Source organism: Crinia signifera, chromosome 9 (genome assembly GCF_055691185.1).
Source record: "Crinia signifera chromosome 9, ASM5569118v1, whole genome shotgun sequence".
Lineage (NCBI taxonomy): Eukaryota > Metazoa > Chordata > Amphibia > Anura > Myobatrachidae > Crinia > Crinia signifera.
This window is the reverse complement of record NC_139225.1, coordinates 19,183,802-19,210,995: the sequence shown is the minus strand read 5'-3', so window position 1 is coordinate 19,210,995 and position 27,194 is coordinate 19,183,802. Positions and strand designations below refer to the sequence as shown.

The following is a 27,194-nucleotide window of genomic DNA, read 5'->3' as shown; positions in this document are numbered from 1 at the left end:
TGAAAATGGTCCACACATGAGTTTATCTAGGATCTTAGGGTGTCAATTGGACCCCCAATAAGTGTACCCCATCCCACACATGGCCAGCTTAAATCCCTGCGGTTCGGACACTTGACTGTTCCCATCCGCAATGACTGATAAATCCTGTGTGAATGATAAAACTCATTGATTGTGATCGATAGTGCTCCAGCCACAGCTCCCACCTGTCATGTGTTCAACTCCTGTCATCTGTTTGAAAAATGGCAGCTGGGAGCTGATTGGTTGGAGCACAATTTTTAATATGCAACAGCTTTTATCCCTCGTGAGTTTTATCACGTGTATTTCTTACTGGATTTTTTGGGCCAATGTAATATTTAGAATTGGTGCTGCGTTGGCAGCCAGTACAATCAGCTCCCTGCACCAGCCTCCATGCTCTACCTGCATACCAGGAGTGGGCACTGCCACATTCCTCCTTATTGACATGTGATTAGAAGCTGGCTGTTTGCTTACGCTGCAATCAGCTGCCTTAGACAAGCAGTGGGCTGACTTACTGACACACACCTTGCTGACTTACTGACGCACACCTTGCTAGCTGAATGAGCCCAGCTCAGTATTTCCCCTCAGCATACTGCACGGTCAGGTCATTACCTCAGACGTCATGGAGTTCTCCTACATTCCCCTGTAGGTGGACGGCCTGGCAATGCTATGTGACGCCAATATCCACAGTTGCAGAAATATCCATTATTAAGTTTCTATAGAGCAAATCACTTACTCTGTGCAAATAATTCATCCTTTGGTTTATTTTCTCCGCATCTCCCGGGGTTTTCCAAGTGGAGTATGTAAAGTGCAAAGGGCCTCGCTTGTTGTGGGTACGGGTCAAAGAAAAGACCGTGTCTGGGTGGCCAGTCAATATGTCGACACCAAAAACAGGTCAACATGTGCAAGGTTGAAATTGACAAAAAAGTCGACACCTGCAAAAATGTCAACATGGAAAGGGTCGACCCGTGAAACGGTCGACATGCATTATTCATGATTTTTGTGGCAATGTCGACACCTGAGAACGTGTACCCCCTCATTTAGTGTAGCATGTACCCTCCCATGGCTCGCTTCGTGTGACATATTTCAGGACTCAGAAAACTTTGCCATTTGCCTTTGGAGCTATAGATAAAACTCCCAAAAAATAATTTGAAAAAATCATGAAAAACGTTGTTATGTGTCGACCATTGCAACGTCCACCGTTTGCTTGTGTCAACCTTTTGCCAATGTCAACCTACAGTGCAAGCCTACCTTTTGGTGACAACCTATTGCCCGGATAGCGGACCTATACGTCTGGGGTGTACGATGTCCTTACAAAGCTCTTATGTTCCCTTTCATCGGGGTGTTGTATAAGGGGACACTCTCTGGGGAGAGGGGTGGGGGTGGGGCGCTGGACGCACCCGGCTGCTGCCTTCAGTAAACGTGTACAACTTGCTTGGACAGAGTTTCACCTTTATGCATCTTTTTGGTGACTCACTGAGTGGTTACACAAAGCAGAAGTGAAACGCGTGGTGCACGCCTTGTATTATGTGTTGCTGTAGGCAAATAAATAACCTGGCAAAACTATATTCTGCGTATTGTGGTAACAGAGAGCGCTCCGCACACGTAGAACTGGTTTTAAAATAAAAAAAACTAATTCATGTTTAGGTTTAAGAATTTGGGGAGCAGCAGTGCAGGGTTCTGAGTTAGGGGGGCCCACCGGCCGGAACTTGCAATTCTACAACTTACTTTCACTTTGAGCAGTGACAGTTTGTATTTTCACTTTGAACTGTGACAGTTTTTAAACCACAAACTCTCCACCCCACCCCCAGTCCCTGCTCCTACCAATCTCTGCCTTCACAGCTCCCTCTCATCATATCCAGCAAGTTCCGGAAACAGATCAGTGTCCCTGCAAAACTTGCTGTCACTTTCTGTTATTACATATTTTAGCACACAAAGAAGTCATTTGGTCCATCTTGTGTAGGGATGGCCATCGATGATTAGAAATCATCGATGGTTTATGGCCGATGTCGAATAGTTTTGCCATTGATGGAGGAGAACCAGATGGTTTCCCACCATCGATGTCCGGCTTAAACGAATAGTTTTGTTTTTGCTTTTTCCCCAAGGTGCCGGACACGGAGCATAGCTCCGCCCCCGGCACCCGTGATGCCCCAGCCCTGTATTTTCATTGGCCCACAGACCAATCAATTAAAGAAAGTGGATGACCATTGGTATGCTAAAACATCAATGGTCAATCACTAAATAGTACTACACTATCGATGGCCAGTTGCACTTTTGCCATTGATGGCAATAATCGATGGCAAAGGCATGATGGCCATCCCTACTCTAGTGGTCACTGATGGTACTTCATGTTATAGAGGTGAGGAGTAGTTAGCCTTTTTTATATATATATAGATACTAATTTGGAAAACGTTTGGGAAGAACAGTTCGGCCTGATAATCCGAACTTTCCTCTGTCCTTAGATTATACCGGTGTCCCACCACCAGGAACGTGTGACGCATGGCTTTCAACAAGAGATTTGCGGGCCTCCAGCTCCAAGAACAAGGTAACTGTGGATCACACCCCCATCCGTTACACTTATAAATATGCAAAACCGGTTATTATCTATAGTTATTGGCAGAGAGTCCGTGGGGGTGGGGCTTACATCGGCCAATGGGTGAAAGAGATGTAACCCGGTTCCTTATCTTCCAGGCATTGACCTGAAACAGTTCGAGAAAGATTTCCTGTCGGCCCATAATAAGTACCGAAAGCTGCACGGTTCCCCCGCGCTTCAGCTCAGCCAAGATCTCTGCAAGTCGGCGCAGAAATGGGCGGACTACCTGTTGTCTATCCGGGCGCTACAGCACAGCGACACCGACATGGGAGAAAACCTCTACTACAAGAGCTCCTCCAGCCCCAAGGGCATGCCAGGTAGGTGGCGGATACTTACCCACTTAAGAAGTTCCAAAAATGTGTGTTGACTTTCTGCTGGTGTCGACCTAGTGTCCATATCTAGTAGGAGTGGCTAGGCATGTGGGTGTGGCCATGCTCCATTGTGACTACCACCCCCTCTATGCAGGCTGGGTCACCTCCTGAAGTAGGCGTGGCCCTGCCAGTCACTCCTCCCCCTTCAGCATTTCTGTTTTACCCCAGTCACATCGCACAAATAACCTGGGTCCCATTCACACTATAGGGAGGAAGCAGCGTCAGCTCCAAGCTTTGCCTCTTCCCCGCCCCTTAAATGACACTCCACTGCTTTGACCCGCCCCCTTTCTGACATCAGTAACCTGGCTTATTGCCCGTTCACTGTGGGAAGCTTCACCTCGTAAATGCCGGCTCGCTCCCAGGACAGACCCATGTCCACATCCCAGGTGCGACCCGGCATCTGCAATGTGAAAGGAGTGACACTTGGCTGTCCTGGTGACACTGACAGGGGGAGGTCAGCGTTACCCAGGCCTGTCGCTGCAGAAATGCATAAAAACCAGACGGGTCGCCCGAATGTGCACATATTATACATTTAAAAACACATTTGATGACAGTATCCCTATAAATTGTCATTCAAGACCACATGTATCAAGTTTCAAAAGTGATACAGTGGACAGTGATGAACAACCAGCCAATCAGCTCCCAAGTGTCATTTTTCAAACCCAGTCTGTGACATGGCAGGTAGGAGCTGATTGGCAGGTTGTTTATCACTCTCCATTTTATCTCCTTTTTGAAGCTTAGTGCATCTGGACCTAAAAGAGCATTTTCTTCCAATGACAGCTAGTAACCACACCCTACTCCCAGCAGCCATATAACCATTCCGCCACACACGTGCCGGAGATGTAAGCTCTCCATGCATTAATTAGGAAATCTTCTTCTTCCCACTTAGGGAACGAGCCGGTGGACAGCTGGTACAGCGAGATTGAGAACTATAACTTCAGCAAACCCGGATTCTCCAGCAACACAGGTGAGCGGAATAACCTGCAGGAGAGCAACAATCAGCTATGGGGCTGATTCACATGACGATGCTGCCAGCACTGCAGCTGTGTCTTTGGATGCATGATTTGTATATTATATGAAAATATATTCTCAGACGTGTGACTATCAGAGATGTGACTATTCATGTTTTATTAAACAAAAATTGCTGCAGGGGAATTTAATTTGTCCTCAAATTTAGTCCCTTTGTCACTATAGTATTATAGTATCAATGCTATGGGTCTTCTATTATTTTATTTATTTATTAACAGTTTCTTATATAGCGCAGCATATTCCGTTGCGCTTTACAATAGCAGACAGTGATACAACAAAACAGGGTATTTACAGACAGTCAAAATGTAGGAGGGCCCTGCTCGCAAGCTTACAATCTATAGCTTTCTAGAAAGTAAATCCGCCAGTCTGGGAGAGATCGGTGCTTTAAAAGTATTATGTAAGTGTGTGGTGGGTATATATGAAAGCACTAATATGAAGGTACAGTAAATGCATCCCATAGATTACTGTAAGTACCAAATTTATTGCAATTAATGTGTACAGAGTACAATGCTGACCTCTAGTGGACAAACAGAAAACTACAGCTGGATCAACAACAACTAGGGCTATTCAACATGCTGCTGTGGAACTATACATCCCAGCATTCTCTGCCACAGTTTTGCCAGTGCAACACTTCAGAGGTTTTAATCCTGTGAGCTCTAGTTTCTGTCATTGCTCCTAAAAGAGTATATGAGCCACTCACTAATTGCTATAGCTTTCATACAAGGTAGCTTATGTGCATAGGAAAAAATGTCCTCCATAGTACCATAAAGGCCTGGGGGCTGATGCAGGGCTGCCATAGTATAATATGCACCCCTGCTAGGGATTGCTATCATTGCCATCGATGGCAATAGTGCAACTGGCCATCGACAGTGTAAAACTATACAATGGATGACCATCGAGGACTGTACCGATCTATGGTCAGCCATTGTTTTGACTGATTGGCCTGTGGGGCCAATCAAAACACGGGGGCGGGGCTTCATGGGTGTCAGTTGGCTGAGCTATGCTCTGTGTCCCGACACAAAAACACAACAGCAAAACATCGGTTTTGCTGTGCCATCGATGGAGGTAAACCATCTGGTTCTCCCCCATCGATGGCAAAATTATTCAACATCGGCCATAAACCATTAATGATTTTTAATCATCGATGGTTGATGGCCATCCTTACCCCCTGCTCCCATTAAGAGGCAAACCCCCCCCCCAGCTATCTGAAGTCAGGGGATAGCTAGGGGTGGTGACGGAAAGGACAACGGGTAACAATTACCTCGGCCTCTGAAGGGACATTCAATTTTATTGGTTGTACATCGCAGTAAATGTTATGGGTGTAACCCTACCCCCTCCGGTGGTCACACCCAGTGGTGGCTCCAGAGGAGGGGCTGCAGCACAGTCTAAAATTCAAATAGGGGAGCAACACCAATTGCCAGCGAGTCAGTCTGGAATGGCAGTTGGTGACAGTTGCTGTGCCTCCCCTATTGGAATTTTGAATTTGCAGGTCCACCTCTGTAGCCTCCACTAGCTCCGCCCCTTCCCAATACCCAGGCCAGCATGATTTGTCCACAGCACTGGTTATTGCACCACAAACTCAATAGCTCCTGTACAGAAATGGTTCATGGCAGTGGTAGCACAAATATTGCTGTGCATTACAGCCACCAATGATTATTTTATTGGGAGGGGCGTGGCCCACAGGCAGATGACCCTTTTCATTTCTGCCAAACTCCTACAATGTAAAAATAATTTCTGTCTTTAATAAAACTGGTTTACTCTCCCCCCCCTCCCCCCCCCTGTAGGTCACTTCACACAGGTCGTCTGGAAGGACTCGAAGGAGGTTGGATTTGGGGTGGCCACAGATGGAAAACGAGTGTTCTTTTTGGTGGCACAATACAGCCCATCTGGCAACATCACCAACCCCGGCTATTTTGAAAAGAATGTGCTGCCTCCTGGAGAAGCGCCAGCTCCCGACAGCACCGGATCGGACTCGCGGTGGAAACCAGCCGGCAACAAGGAACCGGTAGCAGATAAGAGTTACAATGACAGAAAACCTTTCTCAGACACTGGCAGAGGTAAGAGAGGCGGCCTGAGAATATTGGCTTATCCTAATAATAATAATAATAATAATAATAATAGAAAATGTACACTGGATATTACATTCAGTTTTACTATGGGCCAGATGTATCAAGCTTCAAAAAGATATAAAGTGAAGAGTGATAAACACCCAGCCAATCGGCTCCTAATTGTCATTTTTCAAACCCATGCTGTAACATGGCTGGTAGGAGCTGATTGGCTGGCTGTTTATCACTCTTCACTTTCTCACTTGTTGAAGCATGATACATCTGGCCCTATGACTGGATAGGCTGCACTCTCCGTGATGTCACTGGTTCCTATGAATGGATAGGCTGCACTCTCAGTGATGTCACTGTCTCCTAGTGACTGAATAGGCCGCACTCTCAGTGATGTCACTGGTTCCTAGTGACTGGATAGGCTGCACTCTCAGTGATGTCACTGGTTCCTATGACTGGATAGGCTGCACTCTCAGTGATGTCACTGGCTCCTAGTGACTGGATAGGCTGCACTATCAATGATATCACTGGTTCCTAGAGGCTGGATAGCCTGCAATCTCAGTGATGTCACTGGCTTCTAGCGAATGGATAGGCAGCACTCTCCGTGATGTCACTGGTTCCTATGACTGGATAGGCTGCACGCTCAGAGATGTCACTGGTTTCTAGTGACTGTATTGGCTGCAATCTAAGTGATGTCACTGGCTTCTAGCGAATGGATAGGCAGCACTCTCCGTGATGTCACCGGTTCCTATGACTGGATAGGCTGCACGCTCAGAGATGCCACTGGTTTCTAGTGACTGAATAGGCTGCACTCTCAGTGATGTCATTGGTTCTTAGTGACTGAATAGGCTGCACTATCAGTGATGTCATTGGTTCTTAGTGACTGAATAGGCTGCACTCTCAGTGATGTCACTGGTTCCTAGTGACTGGATAGGCCACACTGTCAGTGATGTCATTATTTTTTGTGACTGGATAGGCTGCGCTTTCAGTGATGTCATTGGGGCCTAGTGAATGGATAGGTTGTGCTTTTTATAGGAGTACAAATCTGTAATTATTGGGGCGGCTTGGAACCCTGCACAGATTTTCCAGGTTGGATAACCCTGGTAGCCCAGTACTGAGTCTCAGGTGCCGCTGCCAGACCCCGTTCCCAGTAACGTATGTATTAGATTCTACCATCAGAGTAGATGTTTTCTGTTGCCTGGCCCCGCCTCCAGCAACGTGTCGCACTCAGCGGCGCTATATATATCCCACAGCTGAGAGCACATGTTTCACAGTAACTGAGGGTTTTCTCAGGTTTAAATCAAGAGTTTAATTCCGTGTTCTTGGCAAGATTGAAAACGCTCAGAGCTTCGCCAGCTCATCAGCACCCACCGATGGGTGTGAAGGCATCAAACTCTGCAGTGCATCATTATATAAGACACATCCCTGCAAGAAGACACCCGATAGTCCTCTGTACAGTCGTCTAGGTTCCAGTACTGACACTGCTGACATTTAATTATGACCAATCACGGTACACGAGAGACTCATCTGCCCCTACATAAACCAATAGCGCTGCTTATCACAATCATGGCTTCATACATACATTATGCATGCTGGTCATACACCGAGCAGGCATCGGCCCACCTGCACTCCTCCCTCCCCTACCTGTGCAAACGCCTTGGCGAGTGTGATACTTGAGTTAGGTCCTGAGAGTGGTCTCATCCTGAGGGATCAGTTCCTGTCCCTGCCTGTAGGTGGCAGACTCACACAGCAGAAGCAGCAAAGACATCACAGCATTAGGAAAAAGGGCAGAGCGCCGTGTATTAGCAGTCTGTACTATCATGGAGGGGGATCTATCAAACCTTCTATTATTTATCTATTTATTAACAGTTTCTTATATAGCGCACACATATTCCGCAGCACTGTATAGAGTATAGTTGAACAATAACATCAGTCCCTGCTCCAGTGGAGCTTACAATCTATATCCCCTACCACATGTACACGCACACACAGATATTCTAGGGTTAATTTTGTTGGGAGCCAATTAGCCTACCAGTATATGTTTGGAATGTGGGAGGAAACCGGAGTACCCAGAGGAAACCCACGCAAGCACAGGGATAATATACAAACTACACACAGTTAGGGCCATGGTGGGAATTGAACCCATGACCTCAGTGCTGTGAGGCAGTAATGCTAACCATTACACCATCCGTACTTCTATAGAGAACACATAGAGAACCAACCAATCAGATTCTAGTTATCATTTTATAGACAGAACTAGTTAATGATAGTAGGCGGTGACATCATGTGATGTCAGCCACCTGCCCCGAGCAGGCAACGCCACGCCTGCATTCCCTGAGGAATGCACAGCGTTTTTATGGGGACGCCCCCCTGCTCCAGCCGCCTGTCCGCCCCCACCCACCCTTCCTGGAGCAAACGGCTCGGTGAGTGTGAAACTCATAACAAGTCCGGGTACCATCCAGTCCCCATAGCTGGCTTACAGCGCCATCTACTGTCTACCATCCAGTCCCCATAGCTCACTTACAGCGCCATCTACTGTCTACCATCCAGTCCCCATAGCTCGCTTACAGCGCCATCTACTGTCTACCATCCAGTCCCCATAGCTCGCTTACAGCGCCATCTACTGTCTACCATCCAGTCCCCATAGCTCGCTTACAGCGCCATCTACTGTCTACCATCCAGTCCCCATAGCTCGCTTACAGCGCCATCTACTATCTAACATCCATTCCCTATAGCTCACTTTCAGCGCCATCTACTGTCTAACATCCAGTCCCCATAGCTTGCTTACAGCGCCATCTACTGTCTAACATCCAGTCCCCATAGCTCACTTACAGCGCCATCTACTATCTAACATCCATTTCCTATAGCTCGCTTACAGCGCCATCTACTGTCTAACATCCAGTCCCCATAGCTCGCTTACAGCGCCATCTACTGTCTAACATCCAGTCCCCATAGCATGCTTACAGCGCCATCTACTGTCTAACATCCAGTCCCCATAGCTTGCTTACAGCGCTATCTACTGTCTAACATCCAGTCCCCATAGCTCACTTACAGCGCCATCTACTATCTAACATCCATTCCCTATAGCTCGCTTACAGCGCCATCTACTGTCTAACATCCAGTCCCCATAGCTCGCTTACAGTGCCATCTACTATCTAACAACCATTCCCCATAGCTCGCTTACAGCGCCATCTACTGTCTAACATCCAGACCCCATAGCTCGCTTACAGTGCCATTTACTGTCTATCATCCAGTCCCCATAGCTCGCTTACAGCACCATCTACTGTCTAACATCCAGTCCCCATAGCTTGCTTACAGTGCCATTTACTGTCTAACATCCAGTCCCCATAGATCACTTACAGCGCCATCTACTGTCTAACATTCAGTCTCAATAGCACCATTACAGCGCCATCTACTGTATAACATCCAGTCCCCATAGCTCGCTTACAGCACCATCTACTGTCTGACATCCAGTCTCCATAGCTCGCTTACAGCGCCATCTACTGTCTAACATCCTGTCCCCATAGCTTGCTTACAGCGCCATCTACTGTCTAACATCCAGTCTACATAGCATGCTTACAGCACCATCTACTGTCTAACATCCAGTCCCCATAGCATGCTTACAGAGCCATCTACTGTCTAACACCCAGTCTCCATAGTATGCTTACAGAGCCATCTACTGTCTAACATCCAGTCTCCATAGTATGCTTACAGAGCCATCTACTGTCTAACACCCAGTCCCCATAGCTCGCTTACAGCGCCATCTACTGTCTAACATCCTGTCCCCATAGCTTGCTTACAGCGCCATCTACTGTCTAACATCCAGTCCCCATAGCTCACTCACAGTGCATCCAGTCTCCATAGTTCACTTACAGAGCCATCTACTGTCTAACATCCAGTCTACATAGCACACTTACAGCGCCATCTACTGTCTAACATCCAGTCTCCATAGCTCGCTTACAGAGCCATCTACTGTCTAACATCCAGTCCCCATAGCTCACTTACAGCGCAATCTTCTGTCTAACATCCGGTCCCAATGAGCTCGCTTACAGCACCATCTACTGTCTAACATCCAGTCTCCATAGCATGCTTACAGCGCCATCTACTGTCTAACACCCAGTCCCCATAGCTCACTTACAGCGCATCCAGTCTCCATAGTTCACTTACAGCGCCATCTACTGTCTAACATCCAGTCTCCATAGCTCACTTACAGCGCAGTACAAGCATGCTATGGAGACATCCAGTCCCAATGAGCACGCTCACTATAGGCCCCTGGTCTGTTTCTGTGTCTTTTCTTATGGATTTGATGCAGAATGACTTTATAAGACGGCATCATATGTGAAGAGTAGGGATCAGCATTCATGTCAGGTGACGCCCTCGCATGACACCCCGCTCTGTGGGCCTGCACCCTAACAGAATGAATAAGTTAGAGGGAGTCCCAGGGAGAGCGACATACAAACTGCTTCTTGTCTCTGGCTGCAGGGGGGTGAGAATAATCAGAGGGAATTAGCATGCACAGAGTCTGGCTGCAGATTCTCACACTACAGCACAAAGACGTCTCCCCCCAACCCTCTCTGCTCCCCCCATTCATAGCCTGCAGACAGCTACCAGGCAGGGGTCTACAGGAGACAATACACAGAAGGGAAAACATCCCAGCGCTTAACCCTTCCTAGATTCTGGGGGCTTCATAGGGACGCGGATGAGGGATAGAAGCACGTACCGGATGGGTGACAAGGTGCATGATCAACAGGTAAAAAAGGTCGACAGGACAAAAAAGATTGATGTACAAATGGCCGACACCAAAAAGGTCAACACAATATTTCTAAAAAAAATTAATAATAAAAGGTACTTGTGTATTAGCCGGGCGCCCAATTAGCATACATACGCAGGCGTAGGCTAAGCTACGCTGTCAGTGTAGTCCAACGGCTGCGTAGTGACTCCACGGCTCTGTACCCGGCGTCCATGCCAAGCCTAGTGAGTGCCTCTCACACAGCGCCGGTAACCGCCAGATCCCCTGCGGTGGCGGACATCGGCGGAGAGGCGCTCCCGCTGTCTGAGACATAGGTGCCTCTCAGACGCTCCTGCGTCTTAGTAATTATTAGCACGTGCGCCTCATGTATAAAGTCCTATGCATAATAAAGGAGGCATTTTCAAATCCCCAGTATCCACGCCAGCCTGAAGCGTGGCGAGCGCACGCGTTACGCATCCTCCCGACCTGTTCATACCCCCACTATCCACGTTGGCGTGGAGTTGATTTTAAAAAGTGAGGCGAGCGCAGCAAGGGGACACAGAACACATGTGAAGTAATCCCCTGCGCTCGCCACACTTTATAAAATCAACTCCACACCGACGTGGATAGTGGGGGTATGAACAGGTCGGGAGGACAAGTAACGCGTGCGCTCGCCACGCTTCAGGCTGGCGTGGATACTGGGGGTTTGAAAATACCTCCTTTATTGTGCATGAGACGCACGTGCTGATTCTGACAAGGACGCTCGCGGGAACACTACGCTACTTCTGACTGACTACGCTGGCTCTGACTACGCTAACTACGCCGGCCGCGGGAACACTACGCTACTTCTGACTGACTACGCTGGCTCTGACTGACTACGCTGGCTCTGACTACGCTAACTACACCGGCCGCGGGAACACTACGCTACTTCTGACTGACTACACTGGCTCTGACTGACTACGCTAACTACGCTGGCTGCGGGAACACTACGCTACTTCTGACTGCCTACGCTAACTACGCCGGCCGCGGGAACACTACGCTACTTCTGACTGACTACGCTGGCTCTGACTGCCTACACTAACTACGCCGGCCGCGGGAACACTACGCTACTTCTGACTGACTACGCTGGCTCTGACTGCCTACGCTAACTACGCCGGCTGCGGGAACACTACGCTACTTCTGACTGACTACGCTGGCTCTGACTACGCTAACTACGCCGGCCGCGGAAACACTACGCTACTTCTGACTGACTACGCTGGCTCTGACTGCCTACGCTAACTACACTGGCTGCGGGAACACTACGCTGATTCTGACAGCGCCGCTATGCTAACTACGTACCGGGCGTCCGGCTAATACACAAGTACCTAAATAAAAGTTAAAAAACAACAATAAATAAACAAATGACAAAAATGTTAGGAGGGCCCAACATGTTTTTTTTTTTTGTTTTACTTTTTCCATAACATTTTTTTGGGGAAAACAAAACCTTAAAATATTGTGTTGACCATTTTGATGTTGACCATAGACACAGTTGACCTTTTGTCTGGGGACCTATTGACCATGTTGACCTTTGTTAACCTCTGCAATGGAACACTGGTGGTGTGCAGGGTTCCGGCAAAAGCCCAACTGAAGAAACAGGACCTTCCCATGTCATTGCTATGCCTATACATAACATAGCACCCCTACATCTATAGAACACGCGGGAGCTGTAAGGAGTGAGCGCAGAGCAATGGAGGCTGGCCGCTGCGCTCTGTAATCTGTTTCTCCAGCATAAACCTTAAAGAAAATTATTTGTTTTTTTCCTGAATATACATTGGCATATATAAATTTGGGGAAAAGTGCAGGGCCCCTGCATGACTGCATTCACCACAGTTGCGCTCACCCTGTGGAGGCCCGGCATCTAACACCCAATAAATAATAATATATAATTATGCCATGAGGGTGGGGCCAGGATGAAAACATGCCGGTAAACCAAATGCATGCTGGGGAATAAAGTACATGCTGGGGAAACGAGGACATGCCGGGGAAACGAGAACACCGGGGAAACAAGTGCATACCAGTAAACAAGTACATGCTGGGGAAACTAGTACATGCTGGGGAAACTAGTACTTGTTGGGGAAACTAGTACATGTTGGGGAAACTAGTACATGTTGGGGAAACTAGTACATGTTGGGGAAACAAGTACATGCCGGGGAACAAGTACATGCCGGGGAACAAGTACATGCCGGGGAAATGAGGACATACTGGGGAAATAAGTGCATACCGGGAAACAAGTTCATATCAGGGAAACAAGTACATGGCGGGGTAACAAGTACATGCCAGTGAAATGTGTACATGCCAGGGAAACAAGTACATGCAGGGAAAATAGTACATGCCGGGGAAATGAGTACATGCCAGGGAAACGAGTACATGCCAGGGAAACGAGTACATTCCGGGGAAACGAGTACATTCCGGGGAAACGAGTACATTCCGGGGAAACGAGTACATTCCGGGGAAACGAGTACATGCCAGGGAAACTAGTACATGCCGGGGAAACCAGTACATGCCGGGGTAACAAGTACATGCCGGTGAAATGTGTACATGCCAGGGAAAATAGTACATGCCGGGGAAATAAGTACATGCCGGGGAAACAAGTACATGCCGGGAAAACTAGTACATGCCGGGGAAACTAGACATGCCGGGGAAAAAAGTACATGCCGGGGAAACCAGTACATGCCGGGGAAACCAGTACATGCCGGGGAAACCGGTACATGCCGGGGAAACAAGTACATGCCGGGGAAACAAGTACATGCCAGGGAAACAAGTACATGCCAGGGAAACAAGTACATGCCAGGGAAACAAGTACATGCCGGGGTAACAAGTACATGCCGGTGAAATGTGTACATGCCAGGGAAACGTGTACATGCCGGGGAAATTAGTACATTCCGGGAAAAGGAGGACATGCCGGGAAAAGGAGGACATGCCGCGGAAACATGTACATGCCAGGGGAAACAAGTACATGCCGGGAAAAGGAGGACATGCCGGGGAAACAAGTACATGCCGGGGAAACGAGTACATGCTGAATACATGCCGGGAATAGAGTACATACTGAGGACATGCCAGGGAGTCTGTTCTTCCTTGTTTTACTCTAACTCCCCTGAGCCTCCCCGTGTACTTACCATAATTACCAGTGTAAGTGAGTACAGTGATATTGCCTGTCCTAGCATGCCAGCTATGCAGGACGTGTGACTTGTGTCTCCTGCTATTAGAAGTCAGCGGATCTTCTCTGCTCCAGTTTGCAAACTTATTTCCAACAATCTTTATTCTTTGACAAACACATCCGTCAATCTGACATTTCTGCCTAAAAATTATTATTAAAAAATTGCTATATTTGTTTAAAAAAATAATAATAATTCAGGGGTTCAATCGTGTGGCTCGGGGGGTCTAAGCTGTGTCACCTGTAGACAGAATATATATAAAGTGGTGAACGTAGAAATGGGTCGTACTGGCACCAGCCTTTACAATGGGCCCCGAGAGTTCCAGCCCTCACTAAGTTATTTTGTTGCAAACTTTTTATTTTTCAAGATCTGTGGATTATTTTCTAGACCTTGATCTACACAGTAACATTTATTTGAACTGCAATATTTTGTGGTTTTATCTCCCCATCGGGTGGGGCTCCTGTGCATTATGTTGCCGCCCCACCCCCATACACATCTGCCGTTCTATAATCAACTCCAATTTTGGAGTTGGGAAAGAGGACATTTCCAAACTCTGAGCCCGTGCGCGATGACAGACAGGCATTAAAGAACTAGTGTTACTGTAAATGATGGTTCTGCTATTGCTGTATACTGTAGTTCCCAATTGTAAAGCACAAATGGGAGGTGCTTGCACTGTAGAAGTAAATCATGGTAATAATTAATAATGGCAGCCCACAAACATAATGGAGGAAGCACTTCTGGGCCTTGCACACCTGACTTCCTGTCTGTAAGCCTGCGAGTGACCATCACATCATTAACTATATTCTCATGCAGGGATAGGAACCTTTGGCTCCCAGCTGTTCTTGAACTACACATCCCAGCATGCCCTGCTACAGTCGTGCTATTTGGCCATACTAAAACTGTTGTAGGGCATGCTGGGATGTGTAGTACAACAACAGCTGGAGAGCTGAAGGTTCTCCATCCCTGGTCTAGTGTGTACGCAATATATAGCATTTCTGTGCAATGCAGCATGCCCCCCCCCCCCCCAACTGTCATGCATTGTAGTGCATTGTCCGACCCTTTCCATATGAGTGGGGACAGACACAAGTGCCATACTGAACAGTAGATAGACTATAACCATAACATTTATGGAATTATAAATAGCGTTGATTGTAGCACCCTGCCTCTTTTGCCTGGGGTGTTGGTCTCTGCTGCGGTGCTTATAGCACAGTGTGGTGTGTATTTCAGCACTGATATGCAGACCAGACTGTGCTAGAAGCACCTCAGCGACACCCCAGGCAGGGAAGAGGAACTGCACAGGGTTGGATAGAGCAGGGTGCTGAACACTAATGTATAAGTAATACTTACAGTATGTCAGTGGTAGCCAACTCCAGTCCTCGAGAGCTACCAACAGTTCCCGTTTTCCAGCTCATCTCACAGGTACACAGGTGCACTCATTACTGACACATTATAAATGATCCACAGGTGGAGCTAATTACTTCACTTGTGATTCTGTGAGGAGACCTGGAAAAACATTAACTGTTGGTAAATCTGGAGGACTGGAGTTGGCTAACCTAGACATACTGTACGTGATGTATATATCAGCTCTTGTATATAATGTGACGCTGTCACTATGTCAGGGTGTATTTTGAAATCATGTGTATTATAATAAAGTTATAATGTGTATGGGTCAATAGATCTAAAAAAAAAAAGAAAAGGTAGACGTAGAAAAGGTCAACAGGCCAACATGGAGAGTGCTGACCAATAAAAAGGTTGACACACTTTTTTGGGGGGGTTTCATTTTGTGAAACCAAAAACTCCATTAGATTACTGTTCCCAATTGTATTCCATGTGGAATAGGTAAAGGGTGCAAAAAGGGCAACTTTTTTAAAAATGTGTCGACTGTGTGTCGACCATTGCTGTATAACCTTTTAAACCTGTCTGCCTTTTGTACTGTCTTCCTTTTGCACATCTGCCTTTTGACCATGTCACCTCTTTTAAGTGTCGACCTTCAGCATGTCGACCATTTTGGCCCGAACTTTTGACTGTCAACCCTTCACCCAGTCACTGGGAATAATTACTACACATTATTGGGGGCACTTGGAGCTCAATGGTGACCTGCAATAATACACTGCACATGCAGGCAGGAGACCTCTGTCCAACAGAGCTTGCACTCTAATGACCCATGGCAGCACATAACCTGGCAGGCCGGCAGAGTGTGCATGGTGTGTGCCCAGGCTGCTGCCACCCCTCTCCCAGATGTGCCTTACAGGAGGGGCTGCTGCTACTGAGGCGTCCCATCCCCTCCTCCTGAGCCCCATCCCTCCTCATCCCGAGCCCAGACACAACCTCCCTGCTATGCATTGCTGAGCAGCTGAACGGCTGCTGCTGGAGGCCGGCCCGGGGCAGAGGCTGCTACTGCAGCCGGGAGTAGGAAGGGGAGATGGGAGGCTGCTTCTCCCGCCGCAGGGCAAGAGGTAAGAGGGTGGCTCACCCCAAGGGGGCAAGGGGGGTGCTGGGCTTAGTGTGGGGGGAGGGAATGCATGTATGTGCATACTGTACAGGCTGAGGGACACTTTAATGAGTTACCGGCATCAGTAGCCCGAGTCCGGGGCTGCAACCCCTCCCCGCAGGGTCATTGTGTGTTATACTCTGAAACAGGGGTACAAATGCCCCCCACCAGTGTATGTTGAAACTTTGTAACAGGGGTACAGTACACATGTCCTGTCTTTCAGATATTGCTCCACCCCCAACAATTTGCAATTTGTGTATATCAGAGTTGCCCCATATTATTAGCAAACGCCAGTATTTGTGCAACAGGGGTATATTGCCCCTGCCCACAGTATTAATAACACAATTAGTAAGGGGGTCAGTTATGTGACACCCCATCCCCCCGTAGTATTTGTAAGAGGGGCAGTTATGTGACCCCCCTACTATTTATAACAGGGGCAGAAGTGACACCCACTTCCCTCGCTCCCCTATTATGTGTGGGTACTGCGTGAGGGGGGGGGGGGGGGGGGGCAGCTATGCACCCCACCGCGGTGTGTACGCATGCTTTGTATAAGTATGTGGCTTGTGGTTGATGTCGAGGTTCCTGTTTATTTGGCTGATCTGCAACTAGATGTCCCGATGCTTAATAACATGTGTAAACACAATCCCAGTGTGTGATGACACAGCTGTGTGTTATTTGGTTCAGATCAAGTGGCTGCAGAGCATCGCAGCTGCAGAATATCGCTCCTTTTGTCAGTGAGATGTGGGTTCACTATCGTTTTTTCAACGCCGCGTGCCAGAATGTTGTGATGTCACCAACCTACCTTTGCTTCACTCTTGTACAGTAATATACATTAATTTTTTTTGTGCAGCATTTGTGTTTCCTAACTGGACCTACATCATAGCCAAAAATTTGTGTCCCTATAAGGTTATTATGTAGGTCTAAGCTAAAAGTTGTAGGGATGCGGAGAATCACAAGCTCTCTGCACCTGTCCCCAGGTGAACCCAGGAGAGGACACACCTGGATGCTTCTTACACCTGTCAGCAGTACAAAGGAAAATTGCCCGTTGCAGGTGAATCTCTTTCCTGCTGCTTGCGGAAAGATTTACGACCTGCTGTGACATCTCAGTGACATTTGCTTGCATCCTGGGCACAGACAGGCCCGTGCTGTGTCTGTGGCCCCGTCCTGTGTCTGTCGCCCTATTCGGGTGTTCATGAGCCGTTTGGCTTAGAACTGCCTTAAGCTCGTATCGTCAAACTGTGAAACAACAAAAATCTGTCATGAATAATACAAACGCAAACAATTCCTACACAGCGTGTGATTCTGTCACGGGGAACCATGTGACTGTGGTCCCAAAGGAAGGTTCCCAGACAGCCCTAAGTTACTGGGGCGATTTATGTGTTGTATAAAGTTATACACCCTCCTGACTTGTTCTCTGAGTGGCCCACTCTGTATCGCTGCACCGCCCTTTTTAATTGGTCATGAACGGGTCTCCGGTACCGAGGAAGCTTGTCGCTACAGTAACCGTACATGGGGCCTGCTTCAGAGGCGGATAGCAGCTGCGACAACCGCTAATGCTAGTAGACGCCTCCTACCTGCTTCTGTGGTAAGCTGCGCCATCTGAGGGCGCAGCGTCGGACCACTCTGCGTCACTATCGGGATATTAATGCAGCGGAAGCACACTGTGTATCTGTTTGACACCCCGGCCGCACCCTGGCCCTGTGACACATCCGTTTGTGGTTTGTGTGTTGCCTAACATTACAGACGCGCTATACAGTTACACTATATATAGAAGTATTCCGAAAGGGCCTTGTGCCGGAGACAGGGTGATGGTGTCTGTCAGGCACCGTATGCTGGCTGTAGGGGGATTTGCTTCCTCCCCTGGTTACTGCGGCCCACACACAGATGGTGACTTTTGTTAGCCCCGCGATGCCGCTTGGCAGGGACTTGTGGCCACATCGCTAGCAGCCAGCTGTCGATGAATGACCTAAGACAGGCATGTCCAAACTGTGGCCCTCCAGCTGTTGTGAAACTACAAGTCCCAGCATGCCTTGCCACTGTTTTGCTATTAGGGAATTCTAAAACTATGGCCAGTAAGTCCTCGTGGTCTGAAACGGGCCCTTAGCGAAAACATCTGAGAGGAAAGTACTCCCAGCGTCTGGGGTTTTAGCATTTAAAAGACAATACTTTGTGCTTCCAGTCAGTTGTAATGGGATTTTATGTATATATAGATGTGATTTTATAGGATTTTAAAGGTTACTCCATCCACAATTGATTTAGTCTGATTTCGCCCTCACAATGGTGCGCCGCCCTCATACCGCTTTGTCTGTCTGTGCTTATAGATGGCACGATACAGTAAATACCAAGACACCCAGAGAATTATTTTGCCCACACAAGCTGGTTTCCGATGGCCTCGGATGCAGCCAATTATCCCATTTCTCTGCTGAGCCGGCAGCTGCGTCTACTCCGTCGGCTGTCTGGACAATATCATCCCTGTGTAGGCGGAGTCACCCTTATGACAGCCGTGTTGTTGACTCGTGTCCTTAGACCGATTCTCTGAGACATCGGAACGTTTATGAGTAATCTTTAAAAGAGATCTGATTAGTGATCAGGAGTTTCAGATTAAAGGAGTTTATCTATTTTGGGATAACGCTGTCTCCTATGGTTACCCAGCCCCCTATCACGTGTAGCCGCCACGTCGACATGAGTTTTTCACTTTTTTTGTTTCAATTTGTAGATTTGAGCATGTGGACCCCTACTTAGCGTCCCCTCGGGCAAGGTGCCATGCTGCTCGACAACTTTATCTCTCCCAATAGTAGTCCACATGGATAATGAATTCTTAAAACATGCAAAAGATTTTAAAAAAATCGTGAAAACTCCTTTATATGTGTCGACTGTTGCCATGTCCACCTTTTGCTTCTGTCGACCTATTGTCTATATAAGCAGTTCTTAGCAGGGTACTGATCACATAGTGGGTCACAACCACCTCAGCTTGGGGCCTCTGCCTCCCCATAATTCTATGTCACCCTCTGCCTCTGCCTATCATTCACTTCCTTCCCAGTTTCCAACTGCCACTTCCTGCCATCCTCTGCCTCCCCCTGTCACCCACTGCCTCCCATCCATACCCAAAGCTTTAACAGTAGGTAAAAGCTTTAACATATGCATGTATATATTAAAAAACCACAAGTGGGACAGGGACTCAGAAAGGATATTATCTCTGCCATTGTGTAAGCAGCTACTTCTGTTTTGTGCCTCCGCAATGCTGCCGCGCCTGTGCGTTCCGCTGGCGGCCATTCTGCGGTAACTTGCTGGGCTCCTGTAATAATATTTATTGTCTGATGGGGTCACAGAACAAAATAGTTTGAGAACCCCTGCCTACTGCATGTCGACCTATCGACCTAGTGTATGTCGACCCAAAGTCTGGATCCCACCTGTAAAATGACAGAAGCTGATTGGTTGCTATAAGCAACTGCTTCTCTTGTATCTCTCAAAGCTTTGATACATGAGGCCGGATGTACACCCCCTTACCTCGGCGGGATGCGGTCATTTGGTCGACACTGTTAGGTCAAAATGGGTCTAGGTCGACATGGTTCTAGGTCGAAAGGTCATCAGTTCGACAGGTCATCAGTTCCAAAGTGTCTAGGTCGACAGTCAAAAGGTTGACATGGGGGTTTTAACTGTTTTATGAGCCGACTGGCGGTATTTCATGCTCTACCATCCACTAGGGTGTAGTGGGAGAATAAAATAGTGTAGCGAGCCATGCGAGGGGATGCGGTGCATTTTAACCGGTGTCCATGTCGACTGTGTTGATAGTCGGGTCAAAAAACAGTGAAAAACCTCATGTCAACATTTTGACTGTCGACATAGGCACTGTCAAACGAATGACCTTTCGACCTAGAACCATGTCAAATTTTTCCCATGTCAACCTAATTACTATCGACCATCATGCTGTAGACCAAATGATCCCAACCCGCCCCAGCAGCCCTTCTCTAGGTGCGTCGGTGGCGAGCAGGAGGGTGGTGTGACCCGCTCTGCCAGATCACCGGTACAGGATGTGCCGTGTCTCCGTGTCACATGCACAGATGACAGTGAGGTACTTGCAGGACACAAAGCAGAGCCGCTACATCTGGCTGCATTGTTCTTGTTCCAGGAGATTAACCCCCTACACAGTTGTCGTTTAACATCACAGGGCTGATTCAGGGGTAAGCGCAGCGTCGATGCGCCACGGACCATGTGTTAAGTCTGCGCATGCGTCTGAGTCGCAGTACAGAATTGGACGCAAGGACAGAAAATGTTTGCAGGTGTCTCTCTGGCAGATAATAAGGGGTGGCGGAGCTGACGCAGGCTTGTGCGCGTTCAGAGACGCACCGCTGCCCTCAAAGAAGGCCATAATACAGGCGCAATGACAGCGAGAGATGCACCCGTGTCCACACTTGAACCGGTATATATTGAAATTAGGGTGAAAAGACCATTTTTGCCGCCATCTGCCCCCTGGGACTCAGTGAGCCACGACCGTGTCCCATCCGTGTCCCCTGCATGTCTCTCCTCTCTGTCCCAGCAATGTATGTGTAGGAGGGGGCTGGACCGGCCATATGTCGGACCTCCAGAAAGCTGGATTCCATGGAACACAATGCAGTGATTCACCCCCAGCCGGTGACTCTGGTGATTGGAATGAAGTGGGCCGTCTTCAGGGAAGCCCAGATCTGTCCGTAAAAGTCTAGCACAGAGGCTGCAGGGCGTGGGCTCCCGGTCTCTGCGCCCATAAACCCTCCGAGTTCCAAAGACGGTATCACATAAGTCTTTGTAACGCTGGGATAATATTCCTGCACTGTGCACACATCAAGTGTAATCCTCTGTGCATGCAAGGATGGCACAGTGGTAAGCATCGCCAGCTTGTAGCGTCTGGGGCATTGTCTGTGGGTCTGACACAGGGCACTACCTGGGCATTGTACACTCTTAAAATATACGTGCGACTGTTTAACCCCCCTCCCCACGGGTGTGGATCAGTTGGTCACCAGCAAGTTTTTAGACAGTCATTAGGTCGACACCATTAGGAGAACATGTGTCTAGGTCAACATGCATTTAGGTCGACATGGGTTATGTCGACAGAGTCATTAGGTCGACTTGGGTAAGGTTTACAGTGAAAAAGTCTACATGTTTTTCTTTTTATTATTTTTTTTTATTTATTTTTTACTCATGTCAACACAGTCAACATAAACACTAAAATGTACCACCGCATCCCCTCACATGGCTCGCTGCGCTCGGCACACTATTCTCCCGCCACGCCCTAGTGGATTGTAGGGCATGAAATACCGCCTGTCGGGTCAAAAAAAAAACAGGAAAAAAAACCCATGTCTACCTAATGACCCTGTCGACCTAGCCCATGTCGACCTTACTGCATGTCGACCTAAAGTCATGTCGACCTAATGACTGTCTAACAACTTGCTGGTGACCCAATGACCGTATCCCCACCCCACCACCCCCCTATATGTGATTATGTCCCCACCTCCTCCCAACCGGGGTATGGGTCAATAGGTCGACATGTGTCAAAAGAATGACACAAGCAAAAGATATACATGAGAAAAGGGTAATGGTCATAGGGTCAAAAAGAGCAAGGTCGACCACTGAAGGTTGACACGCATGGAGGTCAACATGGGGTTAGGTCGACAGGGTCAGTAGGTTGACACAAGCATTAGGACGGAATCGGTACATCTGTCAGAATGAACTTAGGTCTACAGTCATTCGGTCGAACCCACTAGGTCGACTGGCAGGAAGGTCGACCTGAATTAAGGTCGACATGGGCCAAGGTCGACATGACTTAAGGTCGAATTTGCATAAAGGTCGACATGATGAAGGTCGACTGGTCATAAGGTCGACATGGGTTTTTCACTGTTTTTCGATCCGAATGTCGACACAGTTGACATTGACACAGTTGGCAATGAGAATCGGACCCTCGCATCGCTCGCTTCGCTCGCGATGCTTCGGGCACGGTGGCTCGCTTCGCTCGCCACAGCTTTAATAACCTCCTCCACACCCGAGTGGATGGTAGGGCATGAAATACCGGTACTCTTTACCTAGAACGGCGCCCATCGCGGTGATCGCGACATCGCGGGCAGTACATAAACGGCCGCGACGCGATGCCCGCGATCACCGCGATTTTCCCATAGGGAACAATGTTAAAAAGCCTGATTGACCGCGATTTTGCATTCAATGCCTCAATGCCCGCGATTTTCACATAGGAATCAATGTTAAATGGGCTACAGAGCCCAAATAGGCAGAATTAACCCTTAAATGTCCCCCCAATTTTTTTACGCCACCCCACGATCCACGCCAACCCGAAGCGTGGCGAGCGCAGCGAGCCCGCGAGGGGCGGCGGTACGCGTCCTCCGACCTTTTCATGCCCTACTATCCACGTCGGCGTGGAGTTGAGAATAGAATAGTGTGGCGAGCGTAGCGAGCCACCGAGCCCGAAGCGTGGCGAGGGGACGCGGATACCTTCACAGGTAAACGCGTCCCCTCGCGGGCTTCACAGGTGTCCGCTTTTCGCCACGGATACCTGTGAAGCCCGCGAGGGGACGCGTATAACTGTGAAGGTATCCGCGTCCCCTCGCGGGGCTCGCTGCGCTCGCCACGCTTTGGGCTCGGTGGCTCGCTGCGCTCGCCACACTATTCTATTCTCAACTCCACGCCGACGTGGATAGTAGGGCATGAAAAGGTCGGAGGACGCGTACCGCCGCCCCTCGCGGGCTCGCTGCGCTCGCCACGCTTCGGGTTGGCGTGGATCGTGGGGTGGCGTACAAAAATTGGGGTGACATTTAAGGGTTAATTGTGCCTATTTGGGCTCTGTAGCCCATTTAACATTGATTCCTATGTGAAAATCGCGGGCATTGAGGCATTTTAAAGTAAAATCGCGGTCAATCAGGCTTTTTAACATTGTTCCCTATGGGAAAATCGCGGTGATCGCGGGTACACGATTTTTATGTACCCGCGATTTACCCGCGATGACCGCGATTTTTTACCCCCGACGCCCGCGATTCTAATCGCGGGCGCCGTTCTAGGTAAAGAGTACCGAAATACCTCCTGTCGGCACATGTCGGCTCAAAAAAGTGAAAAACCCCATGTCGACCTTTATGCAAATTCGACCTTAAGTCGTGTCGACCTTGGCCCATGTCGACCTTAAATCAGGTCGACCTTCCTGCCAGTCGACCTAGTGGGGTCATCCTAATGACTGTAGACCTAAGTTCATTCTAATAGATGACCGCTTCCCATTAGGACGACATGCACTAGGTCAATAGTCAAAAGGTCGACATGAAGTTTTTCACTTTTTTTTTGTCCCAAATGTCGATACAGTCTACATGGCCCCCGTAACATTGCACCTCGTCCCCTCGCATGGCTCGCTGCGCTCGGCACACTATTTTCTTCTTCCGCCACGCCCTAGTGAGTGGTTGGCCATGAAATACCACCTGTCGGCACATGTCGGCAAAAAAAAGGTGAAAACCCCCAGGTCGTCCTTTTGACTGTCGCCCTTGGGCATGTCAACCTAATGCATGAGTCGACCTAATGACCCGTCGACCTAACCACATGTCGACCTTCAGTCATGTTAACCTTCAGTGGTCAACCTAATGACTGTCGGCCTTCCTTTTGTTGACCTAGTGACCGTCTACCTGGGAAAAGATCGACATGAGTTTTTCATGTTTTTTTTATGTCTATGTCGACATAGGTCAATGCAGACACCATATAAGTGCACGGTGTCCGCTCGCCAGACTTTGGGCACCCTATTCTATCCTACCTTTATGCCCCATGGGATGGTAAAGTATGAACAAGTCGGTTTAAAAAATAACATGAAAAACCTCTACACCCCAATACATCGGTTCATCATGGCAATAAGGGGTTACAGGGGTTCGGGAGGGGTATCGCTGTATTCTGGCTATAGATGCCCAATTATAAATGACCGGAAAGCCACAAGACCACATTTCCGTCCCTAGGACGGGTGACTATTGCTCTCTGACTAACGGCGACTCCTCTGTCTTTCAGGTGCTGACGGAAGCCAGTTTGAGAGAGACTTTGTCAGCGCCCATAACACGTACCGGAAGAGACACGGGGCGTCGCCGCTGCAGCTGAACCGCGACCTCTGCCGCTCCGCGCAGGAATGGGCCGATCACCTGCTCTCTATCCGGACACTGAAGCACAGCGGAACCGACCATGGCGAAAACCTGTACTACAAATACAGCTCCAGCACCCGGGAGCTGCCAGGTAACACGCTCCTCTCACCCAGATGTCAGCTGATAGGTACCTCACCCCTGGTCATTCTGAAATTGAGACCTATGCAATTAACCTTACATACCCCTACATGCAGCAATTCAGACATTGCTGCATGTAGGGCCAGTGTCAAATAACTGATAACCGAGAGCAATAGCTTACAGTTAAAGAACCACTAAACCTCCGAATTTGCCCTAACCACTTTAGCCATTACCACGGCTACTTATGCTCAGGTTATAAGGAGTGTGCACTCACTGAGGGGGCGCTCACAGGAATAAACAAGCACAGTCACAGGAACCCTCTAGCTCTGACGTGGACGTTAAAGGGAATTATTGTGGCTGACATCACTGACTCCCGTGAGAGATTTCCATATTTTTCTATTACATTCTAGATTATTGGTTGGACCTGTACCCCTCTCCGCTGTCCCCTGCCCTCATTTGTACTCCGGTGACTGATTTTCCTCCCCGAGGCCTGTCCCGTTCCCTCACACAGTAGGGACCTTTGGGTTCCTGTACTTCTGAACTTTTGCACCTTTGTTAAACCAATCGTGTGTCATTGCATGGGTGTGTAGCTTATTGTACGCTGTACGTCAGTCCTGACCGAGCATAATACACACACGCCTATAGGGAATAATAACTACAAGATTAATGAACGTTAGATTGGCTGGTAATAGAGGAATGTTAATGCAGAGATTTGCCTAATGAAAGAATTGGCAAATTATTCCCTGTACAGCAGCCAAAATGCCAATATCCTCAGGCGTAACTGCAATGTTACATAACAGAAGCTGCATAATACACGCTATTCACAACAGTATATAGAAATGTTGTCTGGCAAAGCCCACTTGTACAACACACTCTCACAGTGACGCAAGCACTAGTGTAATTGCTGCTCTCCCTTGCGGTGACACGAGCACTAGTGTAACTGCTGCTCTCCCTAGCGGTTACCCTAGCACTAGTGTAACTGCTGCACTCCCTCGCGGTTACCGGAGCACTAGTGTAACTGCTGCTCTCCCTCGTGGTTACCGGAGCACTAGTGTAACTGCTGCACTCCCTTGCGGTTACCAGAGCACTAGTGTAACTGCTGCTCTCCCTCACTGGTTACCAGAGCACTAGTGTAACTGCTGCTTTCCCTGACGGTTACCCAAGCACTAGTGTAACTGCTGCTCTCCCTCACTGTTACCCGAGCACTAGTATAACTGCTGCTCTCCCTCACAGTTACCTGTGCACTAGTGTAACTGCTGCTCTCCCTCACGGTTACCAGAGCACTAGTGTAACTGCTGCTCTCCCTCACTGGTTACCAGAGCACTAGTGTAACTGCTGCTCTCCCTCACTGTTACCCGAGCACTAGTGTAACTGCTGCTCTCCCTCGCGGATACCAGAGCACTAGTGCAACTGCTGCTCTCCCTCACAGTTACCTGTGCACTAGTGTAACTGCTGCTCCTCCTCACGGTTACCAGAGCACTAGTGTAACTGCTGCTCTCCCTCACTGGTTACCAGAGCACTAGTGTAACTGCTGCTCTCCCTCACTGGTTACCTGAGCACTAGTGTAACTGCTGCTTTCCCTCACGGTTACCCAAGCACTAGTGTAACTGCTGCTCTCCCTCACTGTTACCCGAGCACTAGTGTAACTGCTGCTCTCCCTCGCGGTTACCCAAACACTAGTGTGACTGCTGCTCTCCCTCACTGGTTACCCGAGCACTAGTGTAACTGCTACTCTCCCTCACTGGTTACCCGAGCACTAGTGTAACTGCTACTCTCCCTCGCGGTTACCGGAGCACTAGTGTAACTGCTGCTCTCCCTCACGGTTACCCAAGCACTAGTGTAACTGCTGCTCTCCCTCACGGTTACCCGAGCACTAGTGTAACTGCTGCTCTCCCTCGCGGTTACCAGAGCACTAGTGTAACTGCTGCTCTCCCTCACTGGTTACCAGAGCACTAGTGTAACTGCTGCTCTCCCTCACTGGTTACCTGAGCACTAGTGTAACTGCTGCTTTCCCTCACGGTTACCCAAGCACTAGTGTAACTGCTGCTCTCCCTCACTGTTACCCGAGCACTAGTGTAACTGCTGCTCTCCCTCGCGGTTACCCAAACACTAGTGTGACTGCTGCTCTCCCTCACGGTTACCTGAGCACTAGTGTAACTGCTGCTCTCCCTCATTGGTCACCTCAGCACTAGTGTAACTGCTGCTCTCCCTCGCGGTTGCCGGAGCTCTAGTGTAACTGCTGCTCTCCCTCGCGGTTCCCAGAGCTCTAGTGTAACTGCTGCTCTCCCTTACTGGTTACCCGAGCACTAGTGTAACTGCTGCTCTCCCTCACTGGTTACTTGAGCACTAGTGTAACTGCTACTCTCCCTCACTGTTACCCGAGCACTAGTGTAACTGCTGCTCTCCCTCACTGGTTACCCGAGCACTAGTGTAACTGCTGCTCTCCCTCACTGGTTACTTGAGCACTAGTGTAACTGCTGCTCTCCCTCACTGGTTACC

At 48.7% G+C, this 27,194-nt stretch overlaps 1 protein-coding gene across 2 annotated transcripts in view; it reads left to right on the top strand.

The window, feature by feature from the left end:
- Window positions 1-27,194, top strand: part of LOC146037263 (uncharacterized) — a 56,895-nt gene that overhangs the window by 11,955 nt on the left and 17,746 nt on the right. For both annotated transcript variants that reach the window (XM_083161291.1, XM_083161290.1), the window contains exons 2-6: window positions 2,478-2,560; window positions 2,707-2,925; window positions 3,869-3,946; window positions 5,793-6,065; window positions 24,490-24,708. In XM_083161291.1, coding sequence (XP_083017417.1) covers window positions 2,515-2,560; window positions 2,707-2,925; window positions 3,869-3,946; window positions 5,793-6,065; window positions 24,490-24,708 — 835 coding nt within the window. In that variant the 5' untranslated portion in view covers window positions 2,478-2,514. The remainder of the gene's footprint in view (window positions 1-2,477; window positions 2,561-2,706; window positions 2,926-3,868; window positions 3,947-5,792; window positions 6,066-24,489; window positions 24,709-27,194) is intronic.